This window comes from Cyclopterus lumpus, chromosome 4, assembly GCF_009769545.1.
Source record: "Cyclopterus lumpus isolate fCycLum1 chromosome 4, fCycLum1.pri, whole genome shotgun sequence".
NCBI classification, from domain to species: Eukaryota; Metazoa; Chordata; class Actinopteri; order Perciformes; family Cyclopteridae; genus Cyclopterus; species Cyclopterus lumpus.
In genome coordinates this window covers 4,577,296-4,595,839 of record NC_046969.1, presented here as the reverse complement: position 1 = coordinate 4,595,839, position 18,544 = coordinate 4,577,296, and the positions used below count along the sequence as shown (strand labels likewise).

At 44.8% G+C, this 18,544-nt stretch overlaps 1 protein-coding gene across 2 annotated transcripts; it reads right to left on the bottom strand.

The window, feature by feature from the left end:
- Window positions 1-821: 821 nt before the first annotated feature.
- rsph4a (radial spoke head component 4A) lies at window positions 822-18,443 on the bottom strand. 2 transcript variants are annotated; one of them, XM_034531275.1, is made up of 7 exons: window positions 17,628-18,443; window positions 15,604-15,826; window positions 7,289-7,573; window positions 4,534-4,965; window positions 4,318-4,456; window positions 2,055-2,172; window positions 822-1,956 (listed from the first exon to the last, which is right to left on the bottom strand). In XM_034531275.1, the coding sequence occupies exons 1-7, from the start codon at window positions 17,723-17,725 to the stop codon at window positions 1,722-1,724; spliced, it is 1,530 nt and encodes a 509-aa protein (XP_034387166.1). In that variant the 5' UTR covers window positions 17,726-18,443; the 3' UTR covers window positions 822-1,721. The 2 variants fall into 2 exon arrangements, with proteins under 2 accessions (XP_034387166.1, XP_034387167.1); XM_034531276.1 differs by having other exon boundaries at window positions 7,289-7,519.
- Between the last annotated feature and the right edge of the window lie 101 nt (window positions 18,444-18,544).

The following is an 18,544-nucleotide window of genomic DNA, read 5'->3' as shown; positions in this document are numbered from 1 at the left end:
GGCGCAACTTCAAAGAAACGCTATTCGCCATGACAATTTAAGTTGATTTAACTCGGCCATACATTATCTAATCTGCTCCATATTTCTCCATATTTTCTCATATGTCTTGACCCTGAAGACATCCATATGATAATTTTGAACATTTGACATTTTTATACTCTAAAGTTATAAACATACTCTATTAAAAAATATGATTTATGCAACTGGATCTGTAGCCCAGCGGTTTATAACTATGCTTTGGAAGCAGGAGACCTGTGTTCATGTCCCAGCTGGGACTAATTTCTTGCATGACTTCTTTTTACATTTAATTTACACCACATGGTCTATACTTCACGTAGAGATCCATGACTCATGTATATGTTCACATTGTAACAGCACTACCTCCTGGCTCCACTGGACTTCCTTGAGTCTGCCCCAAACCTTTCATGATTGATAAATGTCACGGCCTGAGGATATCGACAGGCCTATTTTCACTCAGTCAAAGCGCCACCTACTGGCCAAAGGAAATCAGCCTAAAACACATCAGATTTACATGTAATTTACATGACGTGGTCTAGACTTCACGTAGAGACACATGATACATGTATAAGTTCACATTCTCATAGTGCCACCTACTGGGGAAAGGAGATCAGCGTTACGTGACAAACGTTAAAACGTCAAAGCAGCGGGCCTGCGTTCTCGGCCAATTTCACAGGTTGCAACGAGTCCGGCACCCCTTACTCCCGCATCACCCCCCACAAAAAAACCAGAGGGACCCGGTCGAAAGCCTTCTCCAAGTCCACAAAGCACATGTAGGGCACACAATCCACAATCCTTAATAGTTCCAAGTTTTTTAATCTCCTCCTGTTCTTTAATAAAAATAAAAATTTCGTTAGCATAAGCTGATAAAATGTGGCATTTAAAAATGCTTTGGCAGGGTATATTATGACCTACACACAAATAAGGCTACATGTTTTTGTTTACTACTTTGCTCACATGTGCTGCCTGCTAGTTGTTAGTGTGCACTGCGGCTAGAAGGTAGCACATGTGAGGAGTCGCTGGTTGTTGGAGTGCACTGCAGCTAGAAGGTAGCACATGTGAGGAGTCGCTGTGTGTTGGTGTGCACTGCAGCTAGAAGGTAGCACATGTAAGCAGTCGCTCGTTGTTGGTGTGCACTGCGGCTAGAAGGTAGCACATGTAAGGAGTCGCTGGTTGTTAATGTGCACTGCAGCTAGAAGGTAGCACATGTGAGCGGTTGCTGGTTGTTGGTGTGCACTGCGACTAGAAGGTAGCACATGTGCTTCCTGCTGGTTGTTGGTGTGCACTGCAGCTAGAAGGTAGCACATGTGAGGAGTAGCTGGTTGTTGGTGTGCACTGCAGCTAGAAGGTAGCACATGTGAGCAGTCGCTGGTTGTTGGTGTGCACTGCAGCTAAAAGGTAACACATGTGAGGAGTCGCTGGTTGTTGGTGTGCACTGCAGCCAGAAGGTAGCACATTTGTAGCACATTTGTAAAACATTGCTGCACAGTGGAACAAGTGGTAAAAGAATTCCACAGAATACCTTGAACAAAATGTGGGTACATTGCCACCGCAAGCATTGTTTCATCTTTACACAACTGACCTGTTCAGATGTTGACTTATTAAACTGAATTTACAATATCAAGCCATGTTGCTGAGTAAATTTATTTGGCCATTGACTTATTACAAATAAATACTTGAATATTAAATGTGTAACTGTTTTCTCAATCATCTTCTTCCTCGTCGTCCTCATCGTCTATGTCCTCCATCTCTTCCTGGGCAGCTCGCTGCTCCTCCAAAGCTTCTTTCAGAACCTGCTCCTCCTCCAGTGATGGGTCCAGGGCCTCTGTGATTTCTGGTCCGCTTGGATATTCTTTCTGTGGTAGCGGGGGTACAGCTGGGCTGTAACCTTTCCCTGAATACTTTAGGCCCCATCCAACATATATGTTCTCAAACTTCCTAAATTAGGAGACAGCACATGGTTGGTTGTACATTATAATATTGTCTTTAGGATACTGCGAGTAGTCAAACACAAGTATTCAGATCTTTCCACGTACTTTCCACAAGCGTATGCATATGCCCCCGGCCAAAGATTAGAGCGTTGCACAGCTACTGCATGCTGGGAGGTGAGAGTGGAGGACATCTTAGAGGTCCAGGGAGGAACGTTGAACATTTCTGAGAGACACAAATATGAAGAAGATTTAGCTGCCTTCAACGACATAGGTTTGGTTTACGTTGTCAGTGTAGGACCTACTGCAAAACACAAGCAAAATACTGCTATGGACAGGGGCAGCATCAAAATGTATTCAAGCCACCTTCAAGAAGACAAATCAATATCTGTTCATGTCTACCGGATTAAGAATATTTGCAGCGCTTTATCTTGCCTTCAGACTGGAACTGAAAGGAACGTGAAAGGTATCTGTGCTCTCTACAAAGCAACACAACTTCATTCACAAAAACAGGATAGATTAGTTTCACTTTCAGTTCAGTTCCATGTTCAAAATATTTAAATATAGAACACATTTCAACTGTCTACTACAGATAAGGACCTCAAGCCAACTTCAAAACATCCAAACTATCTCTTTAAGCTGCTGAAAAACCTCGAAACTGAAACGTAAAACTGTAAGAATTGACCTTTAAGCTTTTTAAAATATTAAGCTTCCATTTTAAATTGTAATATAAGCTTCCTATTTAATATTCATGCTTGTAGTAAACTTTTTTAATAGTGTATTTCTTTTATGATTTCATATATACATTTTAGCTTCCAGCTTTCCCAGCGATGTCTTTCATGTTTTAGGCCTAATCTCAATCTCCACCCTCACACACTTTGAGGTGCGCACTCGCTAAACTGTGAGGGTTTGGGGAGTCGACTCTGTTAAACCATCAACTGCTTGAGGGCTTTCGCAATATAATATATATATATATATATATATATATATATATATATATATATATATATATATATAGCACAGATGTATTCTTCAAATATTTCATTTTGTTATTGACGCTGTTTAGATAAAAACGAATAGATGATTTAAAATGACGTTCTCGTCTCGTGAGTACCAAAAAGAATGAATGAAAAACATTTTGATTGATTATCAAGGTCGGAAAGATGTTTTATTTTGAAAAATGACCGGATACATGTCAAGAGGTCATTTGATAAGTTACCCCAAAAATTAATTAAACCCACAAGCTAGCAAAGATGAGTGAGTTACGGCATATATATATAGTCTGGTGACGGACTAACGTTTCAGACAACACACCGGTGTTCTGGATTAAAATCAAGGCAGAATATCCGGAGATCACCAACAAAGCACTGAAACCTGCTTCCAACATCCTGTCTTTTTGAAGCGGGTTTTCTGCAGAGACCAGAACTAAGTTATGAGTAGACTGGACATAAAGAACACACGTCGGGTGTCATTATTGTCTCCCATCACTCCGAGATGGGACTGGTTCATTGCAGAGAAACAAGCTCAGGGCTCCCACTAACTCGGCGTAATGTTGTATTTTATTGTAATACATTTGTATGGGTGTATTGTATATATTGTAAACATGCTTGCTGCTGCTTCAAAGTAGTTCCCCCCTGTGGATGAATAAAGAATCCATCTATCTATTTTTATGCCGGGCGTGTCATTTTATTACGTCACATTTACATTTAGGCCAGTCCGTGAAAATATTGTCTTATATGAAACTTGTCCGTGGCACAAAAAAGGTTGAGGACCGCTGGTTTAGGTGACCAGGACATTCTTGCTTGTATTCAGGGTTTTTTCAAATGTATATGTCTTTTAAAGTACAAAGCATTTCTTCTTTCAACTTTTTCATCTAATTAATTTTAATTTCGAACTTTTGACAGTATCACAGTTTAGCTTACAGATTGTATCCCAATGTACTTAGCTTCTTTAGTTATTGCTGTTGAGTAACCAATTCTTCCGGCTTTACATTTCAGTTTCCAGAAGTGCAGTGTAATGCATTTGAACACTTTCCCATTTTCAGCAATGCGCTGCAATATATTTAAGCTCTCAGAATTCAAATGCATTTTCTGCAGTTAAATTCTAAAGCCTTGATGAGCATATCCACATGTATATTACCTTCTGATCTCATCTGAACTGTGGCAGCTGGGCAGTCACTGTAAGAACAGTGACACTGTTTGAGAGATTTTAGTGAGTAAATCTGACTGAAACTGTAAAGATGTGGAATTTATTTGGGGAGATGTCAAATGCATTTTAAAAAGTGAAGGCAAGAAGTCACCTGATCCCATGTGAACATTATATCATAGATTACCATTTGAACACATGAACATGTCCAAATACAAAGACAGACCTGCATCTTCGGAGAGGGGAGTATACAGAGGGGGTCCAACTTCTGGCTCAAGTTCATCCAGTTCTTCCTTCTCTTCAGCCTCGCCTTCCTCAGAGTCTTCTCCCGTTTTCACAGCCAGGTTCACCCAAGTACAGCGGCCCTAAAACAGTCCATATTCACACTAAATAAGTATATCAGTTGAGAAAAGGGTCCGTGCACCTGTTTGGATCCACCTACCTGCTGCAGAACGTGCTGAACATGATGCACCCAGGTCGACAAAGACTCGGCCAACTTAGACACTGGAATGCCCTCAAAGCTGTCCCGGGCTGCCTCCTCTTCCTCATCACCTTCCTCCTTCCCAGCCTGGAAGAAGCCCTGGGGGCTGACCTGTGTGCCAGCAGAGATCCGAGCAATCTGTGCTCTCAGGTACTGGGCTTCATTCCCGGGGAAAGGCGGGTAGCTGACCACTGGGGTGTCCAGCCTCCCAGTGAAGAACTTACGGATCTGGCGAGCAGCAGTGATCTGTGCTGGACTGACCGAAGGGAGCTTTACCCAAGGAAGACCCGGCTCTGTGCACACATAGTAAACACACTTGTTTGCGCCTGTTCCGAGGTCCTCCTTCGGCACTGCTGGTAGGGGTTTATAGGTTGACTGAGGAAGTCGATACATCTGAAAGCAAAGCCACCATAAGACCAGAAACATCCCTCATAAACAATTAATTGTATTTCTCTACCTTGAAAAGAGGAAGGGACACTCTTAAGGAAGCTTTCATTTTTCAATAGACTTAATTAATCAAAATGCATTTCCATTCCATCATAATCACATTGTGTTAAAGATTGTAACTGGGAGGTGCAATCAAATATTATGAAAAATAATAAAATAAAAAAGGACGAAGACAAATAATAAATGAATAGACCACTAAAATATAGTAAAGGCCAATTAAATTATTAGTAGTCAAACCTTTTATTGTGATATTAAATTGTGCATTTACTGTTTTGTTTTTTTCATTAAGTTTAAAAAAGTAGGATGGGAGCCAGAGCCTTCAGTTATTAAGCTCCTCTTTTATGGAACCAGCTTCCACTTTCAGTCCGGGAGGCAGACACAGTCACCTCATTTAACAGTAGACTTAAGACTTTCCTCTTTAATAGTGCTTATAGTTAGGGCTGAATCAGGTTTGCCCTGGTCCAGCCCCTAGATATGGACTTATAGGCTGCTGGGGGATGTTTTAATTTTCAATTCAATTCAGTTTATTTTATATAGCCCAATATCACAAATTGCAAATTTGCCTCAGAGGGCTTTAAAATCTGTACACATACGACATCCCTGTCCCAAGACCTCACATCGTTTTAGGATACACTGAGCTTCTCTCTCCTCTTCTCTCACTCCTTTACATCTCTTCATTGCACATTACTAACTCTACTTCTTCCCCGGAGTCTTTGTGCCATCTCGCCTCACAGGGTCCATTGGAACTGGTTTTGTCTGAAGCTGGTCCTGGCTCCTGGGTCCTGACTCCTTGCCCCTGCTTCCTGCATCCAGCCATTGGTCTAGACCTGGCCTCCTTCCCAATGGCCCTGCCTCCTTCTCTAATGCTTCCTGCCTGGTGGGCCGGCCTCCTGCCATGGCCCTGATGATGCCCTTCCCTCTCTACCTTCTTCTGTTCCATGGATTTGGTTATCTGGATCGTGGTCCATGCCTACTACTAATATTCATATATTTCTGTAATATTCATTAAATGTGTAACTCTGTTCATCTGTATACATGACATCTATTGCTACAGTCGATGGACTGAAGCAATAGATGGGGAGAGGGATCCTCCCCTGTTGCTCTCCTGAAGGTTTCTTCACTTTTTTACCCTGTAAGGGTTTTTCTGTTTTTTGGGGAGTTTTCCATGATCCGATGTGAAGTCAAAGGTCAGGGATGTCGTATGTGTACAGATTGTAAAGCCCTCTGAGGGGAGTTTGTGATTTGTGATTTTGGGCTGTACAAAATAAACTGAATTGAATTGAAAGTTAAGAGTTAATAAAATGTGTAAAATCATGATGGAAAGAAGGAAATGTAGTCTCTTAAAAAAACCACAGTCCAGTATTGGCCCCATCTAAAAGCTTATATTGAATAGTGTTTTTCGCAAACAAGAACACATTCTAACATTATTTGATATTGTTTGACGGCTGGAAGGATCCTAGTGATGCGTTTATGGAACTGTAAGTTTTCACATCTTCAACATCTACTTTCCATTAATAGTGGCAAAGGGTGGTTTCATGTGCACTTGTTTTAGGCACTATGGGATGTTGCTCTTTCTATGAAGGAGAGATCTTCTTTGAAGGGCAGCCGGTTCTCACCCTTCCTTTTTTAATGGATAGGATGAAATCTGTTCTTTTTTTTCAACAGCTGTTAGTGATGGACAAGAGCTACTGTCACGATAGATATGCTAGTTGCTTGGTAGAGAGACTTCTTTTTTCCTGTTCATTTTACTCATCAGCAGAGTGTTAATATTGTTGTCGCTCTTAAAAAATGTAACGTTTTGTTAATATTCATCCAAAATAAGTAAAATAACTTTTTGTCTAATTATTAAAACCTCAGTTATGCTCCAAAACACAACTCCATGACTACCTGGAACTGCGTCATCTTGGCCTTCGAGGAAAAAGCTTTCGAAAAGATAATGATTACTATATCGTTATTCATTCCCATGCAGGCTGCTCAGAGTAATTGCAGTAAAGGAGAACTTGGGGTTTTATGTTGGAAATGAACATTATACACAAACATTTAAGAGGTAAACACATACACATGGAGCAAACATGGAGGAAGTGTTGAGATTGCATTAACAGTTAATTAAACAGTGCAAATCAGGAAAGGGGCCCTACTAAAATATGCTTATGCTTTTAACATAAGACAAATGGATTCATATAAAGGCCTGGTTTTGTAGCTGATGTAAATAAAGACCCCGGGCACTTGAGAATAAATTAAGAGTATCTGGTACTGTCCTCCTCCTCACCTCATTCTCTTCAGCCTCTGCTTCTCTCTCCTCTTCCTCAGTGACTTCTTCGGAGCTCTTCTCTTCCTCTTCCTCCCCCTCTCTGTATTCGGCTTCAGCAACAATATAGCTGCTCCCTGTTCCCAGTACTTTGCCCCACAGTCGGCAGTGCAGCAGCGCCTGTGACTCCATCAGCTGCTTCAGTGCGAGGAACACCCTCTGCATCTCCTCTCGGCCCAGACCGACTCCAGCCTGCTCCAAGTAGAAGCCAATCTCACTCACATTAGGGAGGGGGGGGGGTTCCATCTGATGAAGCCCAAACAACGGGTTAATTGTACACAACTTCAGCTGTTTGCTATGTGGGTAATGCCACAAAATAAGCCTTGCATGGTTTCTCATCCATTTACACCAGACCAAAACCACTCAAAGCAACGACTGGAAAAAGGTCAAAGGTCATCAACCGGGAGTCAGTGGATGGCCGGAGAAAGAGCAAGGACATTCCCTTGTGACACCAGAGACCACCAGTCACCCTCTCCCCCGATATACCACCACCTGTTATCATGTGACCGAAGTTCACTCAAAAGGTTTCTGGATATTATGATTATAATTTAAAGGGTTGGAGAAATATTATTTAATACTAGTGCCAATAACATACCTCGGTTTTGTATCAGATACCAACAATTTATTTTATTAATTTAGTTTGAGAAGTATATTTTAAAACCTTTTTTTTGGTAACACTCTATGAAAATTGTGTTTATCACACATTCTAAGAACTTTCATAAGCCATTACAAAGCATTTATGAGACTTAATAAAACTCTTAAACGCCAGCTGTAGTTATGCCACTCTGGTGAGTCTCTTCCACAGCTGACTAAGGTAGGGTGACTTTATAACTCACCATAACCACTCATAAAGACACAGAGGACTGGGTCACACCTTTAGGGTTCCTATGTATGAGGACTTATAAATGTACTAATGTGTAATAATCTTCTGACAGCACAGTATGATTGTATTTATAAGCACTTATAATGCCTTATAACATTATTCATAAGACATAATAAAGCATTTTAGAATATTAATAAGGTTAAGTATCATAATACCCATTACTGGTCATTACGGTATTATAATTCCCAGTTATAATGCATTATACTCTTTTTATAATGGATTACAATGGGATTCTAAGTTACTCTAAGTCATTGTTTGCTTTTAGTCAAGTACATTTACTAACGTACATAACACATTATTACAGCGATTATAATGCACTATGATCTTTGCAGAATCCTGCGGCTGCTACTACTACAGAAACTTAAAATGTATAATCTGTTATCCATTTATCTTTTATAACTGGCTATGGTTATGGTACATACAATGTGCTGTGTAACCCAGGATTTGGATTCTTCTTTCAAACACTTGTCATTTTGGTATAAAAAGCATTATGAATGTTGCATTTGTAATGCTTTTTATCCACCAATTATGATACTTTATTAACCTTGTTAGACGTTTTCATGAATGACTATAACATTATAAAGAGTTTAAAATGCATTATGTCTTGACCCTCATAGACAGTGTTGCCTTTTTTCATTTTGCCAAAAGTAAAAAATCTTACATTAACGGTAGGAAAATCTTCAAGAATATTTGTGTCAAGTCATTTGGTCCGAATGTTTTGAATGTCTACCACCTTCCCGTCGACCTGCTCGTGTTCTGTTTGTACACTCATTCCTCGTTACCCGAGTCTTCCACCAGTTGTTAACAGCTGTGAGTTCTAACAATAGCCGGGTCCATTGTTTACATTCATTATGATGCATTTACATTCATAATGATATAATTTGGAAGAAGGCCTGAAGGGCCAGGCTGTGCAGACTTAGTGACATTTTTGATAGATTTCAGTGCTACTTTCATTAAAACTAAACTATATTACGTTCGTCCTATTAGATATTTTACATGCATGAAACTTGGTCTATGCATTTAAGCCATCCTTAGCCATTAGAAGACGTGGGCTGCTGGGCAACAACCGGGAGTTCAGCGTCTTGCTGAAGGACACTTTGGGGAGGCCAGGGATCGAACCGGCTACCTTGTGTTCACAGGACGACCCTTTACTGGGTTGGGTTTTTCGGTTGGAAGATCGTTAAAACCTTGTGTACACATGTTTACCAAGATCACCAACCCTACCTTTAAATAGTCTTTCAACACAAGCAGCAAAGATGGATGACCGAATGCGTTTATGGGCACCCAAGAGGTCAGGGACCACCAGAGTCTGAGACTCTATGAAGTGGTATGATGTAGGATATGTATGCTCCACAGTCAACCTATATTCAAGTTCATAAATGTTTGACAGTTGAGTTGTTCTGCCTCAGGAAAATATATACTGTGATATAATATATTGTATAGAGCCCAATTTTACAATGAATATTGGCCAGATGGACAGGCGCTATGGCACAAAGATTTAAATGTCAGGGAGTTATCCCCTTAAAATCATAGGGCAAACTAAATACTTATTTTCATTTGGTGCATTTGTCATCCAAAGGCAGAGTTAACTGTTAGGTTGAGGAAAAGAACGTTGTTTAGGTTGTGGCATCACAAGGGGACAGGTAGTGGAGGGGCGCTACAGAGTGGCCACCAGTGCAAAAACTACATCTCCCAGCCTGCCTCACCGCTCACCCAGCTGCAGCTGCTTAAGGCACCTGATTGAGGCAGGGCTGGGAGACTTAAGGGAGCGCACCTGGGAAGGAGAAAGGAGAGCGGAAGGTGAACCCACGAGCACCTGGAAGAGGACAACAAGGGAGAGGACCTCGTAGCCTGGATTCACCAGGATGGAGTTTTTGTTTGGTTAATTAACCACTTTCTCCTCCGGGATGTTTTATGTTTTCTAACTGGACCTTTTTTTTGATACTTTGTTGTTTTTGGATGTTACCTTGCTGGTTGGATGGGAAATAAATCTGGACTTTTTGTTAAATACCCTCGGACGTGCCTGTGTTCATCTCTCTCTTTGCACCGCCCCAGGCTAGCCTGTCCTAGCGACAGCCCGTGACACTACAGGTGATGGAGAATGCGGGCACTGGGGCCAAAGTGCGGATGATTGAGAGAGGAGATATTGACGACTTGTCCCAACTTTTTTCAGAACTTCAAACCCCAGGCCACCAATACAAAATGGAGCCACTGATGCAGATGCTGTTGGAGAGCCAGAGGGGGCAGCAGGAAATCAGCGGTGCCCTGTTGGCACAGCAAATCAGGGCTAATGAACTGAAGGAGCAGGAGCTCGGGCAGAGGCCAGAGTCGAAGCCCAGGGCTGCTGATTACATCCCTAAACTTGGCGTGACCGACGATGTGGAAGCTTACCTTCATGCCTTTGAAGCTACGGCGACTCGAGAAGGGTGGCCAAAGAGACAGTGGGTTGGACTTCTGGCGCCTTTCCTATCCGGTGAGGCCCTTAAAGCATTTCGAGATGTAGAGGCTGATATTGCCCACGACTACGACCAGTTAAAGGGGGAGATTTTGAGTCACCAGGGGCTCACCAAATTTAGCATGGCCCAACGGTTTCATAACTGGACTTTCCTAAGCGGAGAGACGCCCCGGTCCCAAATGCACGAGTTGATACGAGTGGCGAAAAGGTGGTTGGAACCGGACAAACACAGCCCGGCAGACATGATAGAAACCCTGGTTATGGACAAGTATCTACGGGGTCTACCGTACGAGGCAAAAAAAATAATTACGGCCACAGGGTTGGTAGAAGCCGTAGAACAGTTCCAGGCGGCCTCGGACATGCTCAATCATGCTCAATCACCCTGTGAAGCGCCGGTGGCTTCTGTCCCGGCCTGGCCAAGTGTGCGCCAAAGAGGTCCGGCCCTGGCCAACCCTCACTCGGACCCACCCAGCAGAGGCGGTAGTTCACCTGGACAGCCACGAGCGTTCCGGAACCCAGAGCCCCGCCAGTGCTATCGCTGTGGCAAATTCGGCCACATCTCCTGGCAGTGTGAAAGGCTAGACGAGCCCATGCCCACAGCGGAATCCGCCAGCGGCCCCCATGTCCACTTTGCTGCCCTCCTGGGCGAAAGTAGGGACCGGCGACCAACGTGCCCCGTAAAGGTGAATCGACGGGACCTAGAAGCCTTGCTCGATTCAGGAAGTGCTCGGACCCTAGTCCAGGAGGCAGTTTTGGAGGCAACGTCCCCGGCTCAAGGCGATCCCGTCCCGGTGGTTTGTGTCCACGGAGATACCCGAGAGTATCCAACCATCGTAGTGAAACTGACCACAACTAAGGACACGTTTAATGTCGAGGTGGGAGTAATCCGGGACCTCCCGGTCCCAGTCCTGATCGGGCGTGACTTCCCAGCTTTCCGGATGCTGTGGAGGGAAGCCCTAAAGAAGCTTAGTCGGGAGCCCCGCAAACGTAAGTCGAACCATCCACAATTGAGTAAAACCTGGGTTAACGTTGCCAAACCATGCTTGTCCCCTCTAGTGTCAGTCCAAGCCTTGGCAGAAGCTTCTAGTGGAGCTGAGTCTGATGACGCTGAGCCCCAACCTGGGCCAAGTGAGGAGGACACTGATGGCCCTCGAGAAACACTGCCCCTTAAAGGTCAGTATGGAACCGCACAGTTGCAGGACCTGACTCTGGGTAATGCCTTAAGAAACGTCCAGGTCCTAGAGGGAACGTTGGTGGGAACCCGGTTGACCCCTTCCTACCCTCATTTTTCAGTGAAAAATGGCCTCTTGTATCAGGTAACAAGAAGTAAGGACCAAATCGTTGAGCAACTACTTGTGCCCCGGCCTCACCGCTCTACAGTTCTGCAGTTGGCCCACACTCACTTGCTGGGAGCGCACTTGGGCGTAGAGAAGACTAAAGAGAGGGTGTTACAGAGGTTTTTTTGGCCCGGAGTCCACAAGGAGATAGAGAACTACTGCCGCAGCTGCCCAGATTGTCAGGTCACCGCTCCGAAACCGACGTACCGGAACCCCCTTATCCCTTTGCCTATTATAGAAACCCCCTTTGAACGAGTAGGCATGGATATTGTGGGTCCCCTGCCCAAAAGTGTCCGGGGGCACCAGTACATCTTGGTCATAGTGGACTACGCCACCCGTTATCCGGAAGCCGTCCCGTTAAGAAAGGCCAATGCTAAACAAATAGCAAAAGAACTGTTCCTCTTCAGCAGCCGCGTGGGGATTCCAAAGGAGATTCTTACCGACCAGGGGACCCCCTTTATGTCGAGGGTCACCAAGGAGTTGTGTGCGCTGTTACACGTGAAACAGGTGAGAACCTCGGTCTACCACCCCCAGACAGATGGGCTAGTGGAGAGGTTCAACAAGACCCTCAAAGTCATGCTGAGGAAGGCCATTGACAAAGACGGAAGAAACTGGGACCAGCTGTTACCCTACCTTCTGTTTGCGGTAAGAGAGGTGCCTCAGGCTTCCACTGGCTTCTCACCCTTTGACCTGTTGTATTCCCACAAACCCAGGGGCCTTCTGGACATCGCCAAGGAGACGTGGGAGGAGCAACCCTGTCCCCATCGTACCATGATTGAACACGTGGGGGCGATGCAGGACCGGATGGCAGCTGTGTTCCCCATTGTGAAGGAACACATGGAGAAGGCTCAGAGGGATCAAAGGGCCGCCTATAACCGAGCAGCACAACCCAGGGAATTCAACCCAGGAGACAGAGTCCTAGTTCTTGTCCCCACTGTGGAATGTAAGTTATTGGCTACTTGGCAGGGGCCCTTTGAAGTAATTGAAAAGGTTGGGGAAGTCAATTACAAAGTACGACAAACAGGGAAGAGGAAAGGTGAGCAAATCTACCATATTAACCTCCTAAAGAAATGGCATGAGCGAGAGGTGTTGTTCAATGGCCTTCCCCCCAGAGAGTCGAGAGAACCCGCCCGGGACGAGGTGCAGTTAGGCCCGGACCTCTCTCCGCACTAGCGGCAGCAGGCAAAGGAGCTGGTAGAAGGAAATCAGGAGGTATTTTCATCCCTCCCAGGCTACACCCACCTGGTGGAACATGAAGTACGCACCCAGCCGGGAAAAACGGTGAACCAAAAGCCATATCGGGTGCCGGAGGCCCGCAAGAAGCTGATTAACGAGGAGGTAAGGAAGATGCTGGCGTTGAACGTGATTGAGGAATCCAAGAGTGCCTGGTCAAGCCCCATCGTCCTGGCTGACAAACCGGACGGAACAGCCCGGTTCTGTAATGATTTCAGAAAAGTAAATGACATTTCTGAATTTGATGCATATCCCATGCCTCGTGTCGATGAGCTAATTGAAAGCCTGGGCCAGGCACGTTTCCTAACCACCCTGGATCTCACCAAAGGTTATTGGCAGGTTCCATTGTCTCCAGGGTCGAAGGAGAAGACAGCCTTTGCCACCCCGGGAGGCCTCTGGCAGTACCGGATGATGCCTTTTGGCCTGTTTGGAGCCCCCGCCACCTTCCAGCGCCTGATGGACCAAGTACTGAAACCCCATCGAGAATATGCAGCGGCCTATCTGGATGATGTGGTAATTCAGAGCCCAGACTGGGAGAGCCACCTACCACGGGTTCAGAAGGTCCTCGACTCCCTCCGACAGGCTGGCTTGACCGCCAACCCCAAAAAGTGTAGGCTGGCGTTTGGGGAGACCAACTACTTGGGGTACACCATCGGGCGGGGCCTTGTGAAACCCCAGGATGCGAAACTCGCTGCCATCCAAGACTGGCCAAAGCCGTTGACCAAAAAACAGGTGAGATCCTTCTTGGGCCTGGCCAATTATTACAGACGTTTTATCCCGGATTTCTCTGTGATAGCGGCCCCTCTCACCGAACTGACGACCAAGAAACATTCCCGTATGGTGACATGGTGCCCGGCGGCAGAAGAGGCCTTTAACGACCTGAAGAGGGCCTTGTGTTCGAAACCAGTCCTGATGGCCCCCGACTTTAGCAAGGAGTTCGTGGTCCAGGCAGATGCTTCTGAGATGGGCCTGGGTGCTGTCTTAGCCCAGATGAAGGAAGGTGAGGAACACCCTGTTCTGTATTTGAGCCGGAAGTTGCTGCCAAGGGAGAAGAACTATGCCACAGTGGAGAAAGAGTGCCTAGCGTTGAAATGGGCCCTGGAAACCCTCAAATATTACCTGCTTGGAAGGAGGTTCACTCTGGTAACAGATCATTCACCTTTGCAATGGATGGCAAAAAATAAGGAAACAAACAGCAGGGTAACTAGGTGTTTTTTAAGCCTCCAGACGTTTAACTTCTCTGTCATTCACAGGCCAGGGCGACGCCATGGCAACGCAGATGCCCTGTCCCGCCGTGATGCCTTCTGGTGCTCATTCACCCTGCCGAGGACGTCAGGCCCGGGGAGAGGGATATGTGGCATCACAAGGGGACAGGTAGTGGAGGGGCGCTACAGAGTGGCCACCAGTGCAAAAACTACATCTCCCAGCCTGCCTCACCGCTCACCCAGCTGCAGCTGCTTAAGGCACCTGATTGAGGCAGGGCTGGGAGACTCAAGGGAGAGCACCTGGGAAGGAGAAAGGAGAGCGGAAGGTGAACCCACGAGCACCTGGAAGAGGACAACAAGGGAGAGGACCTCGTAGCCTGGATTCACCAGGATGGAGTTTTTGTTTGGTTAATTAACCACTTTCTCCTCCGGGATGTTTTATGTTTTCTAACTGGACCTTTTTTTGATACTTTGTTGTTTTTGGATGTTACCTTGCTGGTGGGATGGGAAATAAACCTGGACTTTTTGTTAAATACCCTCGGACGTGCCTGTGTTCATCTCTCTCTTTGCACCGCCCCAGGCTAGCCTGTCCTAGCGACAGCCCGTGACACTACAAGGTTAAAATAACTATGGAAGTGTGATTATTGAAGTATGCAACAGAAGCCTCCTCGTTGACTCCGTTTCACCTGGCTGACAGATTGCGTGTCCCTTCCGCCCGCCCTGTGTGTCTTTAAAATACCTCGTCCATGATTACGCGCATACAACATAAGATCTTGGGATATCTACAAATGATGCACATTAGGTTTAGTTAGGAATGCTGGATGAGAACAGCCTGGTGACACAAGAGTCTTGCGTGAATAACATGCAGTCAAAAAAAATATTAGTTTCACTAAAATTAGGACCTTTGATCAGATGTCAAAGAAAAAAATAAGATTAGGAATCTGACCAGACATTCTATGACAGCTGTCAGTATTTTTCATAAAGTTTTGGACACTTGCCATAAAACAGTCAATAAAATGCTGTTAAAAGAACAGTGATGTGTCACCTGGCTTCATTACATGTTTCACTTTACAATACAATGTTACACAGGTAAACCCTATAGCTTGTATTTCCCTTTCAAAATCACAAGGTCAGCTCATAGTGGAGGTGTATGTTGCCAATACCAGATCGTCCTCCTGCTCTTCCTCTGCTGGCTGAGTGAACAGCAGGTGTTGCTGCTCAGCCAGCAGCTCAGCAGCTGTGGTCTGTGGAAGGTCTCGCAGGGTGCTTTGCTTGTCTTCAAACAAAGTCCGCTTCACATCGTGGCTTAAATCCTCAATCACATCCACCGCATTCTGTGGATGCTCATCCATCACTTTCATCAGCAACCGGGTGAGGTGGTCATAACTGGAACATTAAAGAAAGACATCAGTGATATAAATTGTAAATCTGCAATGGTTTCACACACACACACACACACGTATATGCATGTGTCTAAACATGGTAATCTGGCACGGGTTGAGGGAGAAACCCCGTCAGGTATACAACTGCGACGAGACAAGGTTTCAGCTGGACTCATCAAGAAGAAAGGTCATCGTTCCCCGGGGAACTAAACATGCTTACAGGCAGGCCCAGGGAACCAGGGACCACATCACCGTCCTGGCCTAACCCAACACGGCTGAGGAAGAAGCCCCCCATTCATCATCTACAAGGGGGGATATCCAGGGGCCCCTATAACAAGGAAGGGGTTCCCGATTCCCTCTACGGGAAGTCGCCAGCAGGGTACATGGTCAGTGAGCTCTTTAGAAATTGGTTTGTCGGGCACTTCCTGAAGGAGCGTCCGCTGCTGCTCATAAAGGATGAACATCAGTCCTCAAGGCCAGGTTACTGGACAGTGGTTCTCAAATTGGGGTACGTAAGATATTTAAAAATATATATTTAAAATGAGCATCAATTAAGAAATCCTTTAAAAAGTTATTTAATTTTTTTTTTTTTTTTTAAATACAATATATGTGCAAGTTCAACTGAATTAGATATATTCCATTTTAAAATCAGATACCGATGGCACCACACACACACACACATATCTCAACGAAAAATGTTTTGCGCTGGTTAGGAGGTACTTGGCTGAAAAAAAAGGTTGGTTTAGGAGATGTCTGACGTCATCGTGGATGCAAGGAGGGAGGCCCGAGCTCTGGCCAGAAGAGACCGAGCAGCCTCCCAACCTCCACGATATCCACCGGTGGTGTAGTTAATGTTAACTTTCCAACCCATGAAAATCTGATAATTTTCTTGAATTAAGAGTTTAAAATAAATTCCGGTGATTGGTCACACTCCTGAAGACATGAGACAGTTTGGGCGTGTGGCCGGTGCAGAACCTGACCCTCCCGAGAGCTCGGAGGGATTGGTGTCGTGGGTCCAGTGTGACAGCTACTGGGACGAGTAGGATTACTTTCAATGCTATTTGTGTCTGGATTTAGTTTTTGTCTCGTTTGTAGATAAATAAATGTGTGCATCATCTTTTCAAAAGATTTGCACGAGTCATTTGTCTTTTGTTTTAACAATGTAGATGTTCAATCATGAATATTTGTTTTAGTTGTAATATAACTTACTCTGCGATGTATGTTATGGTACTAGTTATATACAACATATGTGTGCATAATTGTTATATTACATGAATCAGCTGGTGTTTCGCACTGACATGAGAAGAGTTTAACAAAACATCCAGCAGGTGGTAGACACTCAAATGGAAATTACGGAGCTTTTATTCCATAGTTTGTAGTTGTTGAAGCCGATATCTTATTGTGAAGGACATAACTACAGTCCAGGGTGTGTTGACAGCATTGATGGTCATTTTGATGACCCTGGAACAAGTTAATATCCACTAGAAACCAGGAGCGACCAGTGTTTACTACGAGGATAGAAGCCTGTCCGACTCTGGCCAAGAGCGGCGCACGGCTCGTTTACCGGTGTTACCGTCGTTTTACCGGCTCGAGTAAAAGGAAAAGCTAACTCCAATAAGTAAAACGATAGATAGCACGAAAGGGAAGCGGTTCAAGATTAGTTTAAGGGGGTCGGCTGTAGCTCATGGAGAGTGGTCGTCCCGTAACCACAAGCTAGCCCCGCTAAATTCATGAGGGAATTCATCACGTCACATATTTTGTGGAAGTTTAAAACGTTGTTGTAATTCATTAAAAACCGGACTTACAGGTTGCTGTCGCACCGCGTGCTGCTCGTCATCATGAAGGCCTTAAGCGAGGCTGCTGACTGCATTATCTGCTCACTCCTGTCTTGCTTTGCGTCCATCGTACTTCACCTGTTTTGCTAGCGTTCACACTGCATTAGCACCGAAAGTGGAGATCCGAACTCCACCGGTTGCTATGGTTACTGTAACAGAACGGTTGCTAGGTTCGCGAAAGCACCGCGAGAATTTAAATAACGGTTAAAAAACCGGAATAGAAGTCTCCACGTGACTGGTTGTAATCAGACAGTCATAGCAGGACATGTTGGCTTCTCTTGAGATTTGATAGACCTTCTTAATCCAGAGAATCACACTTTTTATTGAAATCCTCAACAGAGAAGCCTCAGCTGGTATTAACTTCACGACTAGAGAAATAAAACGAGTAGTACGAACATTGAACTGTTTTCTGTGGTCATTTGACAAGCTCTAAACAAAATGGCACTCCGCACTGTCCTTTGAACATAGTTACCCTGCTTCGACAACGGTGACAGTGCCTTGTGATGGCAGCGGTACACTTCAAAGTGGACCATTCTGCTGTTGATTTGAATGAGAATGTCCTCCCTTCTACTCTTATTCATGTTTTTTTTTGGAGCTGATCAACTGTAATGCAGCCTGGATCAGAACCAATGTCTACATTTAGAACAAGTCAAGTCCATCAAGCTCTGTCTCATTCCACCGGATGATCAAAATGTATGATCACATACAGCTCCCTGACAAAAAATACAAATTCAGAGGAAACATTGAAATCACCACATCAATTTGACAGGTCTTCTACCTTCAGCCCACAGCTGCTGTATGAGAGCAATGTGGAGGTGCTGTAGTTTCAGACATGAAGGGGAAAGAACAAAGGACTCTTCCTCCTGCCTGTCCCCCTACACAGCAAC

Excerpts from the sequence above, each read along its gene's own strand:
- rsph4a (XM_034531275.1), bottom strand. The coding sequence starts at position 17,725 with ATGGACGCAAAGCAAGACAGGAGTGAGCAGATAATGCAGTCAGCAGCC. Across the intron at positions 4,966-7,288 it reads CAGAGGCTGAAGAGAATGAG|ATGTATCGACTTCCTCAGTC; the intron begins GTGAGGAGGAGG and ends CTTTGCTTTCAG. Across the intron at positions 1,957-2,054 it reads TATGCATACGCTTGTGGAAA|GAAGTTTGAGAACATATATG; the intron begins GTACGTGGAAAG and ends CTCCTAATTTAG.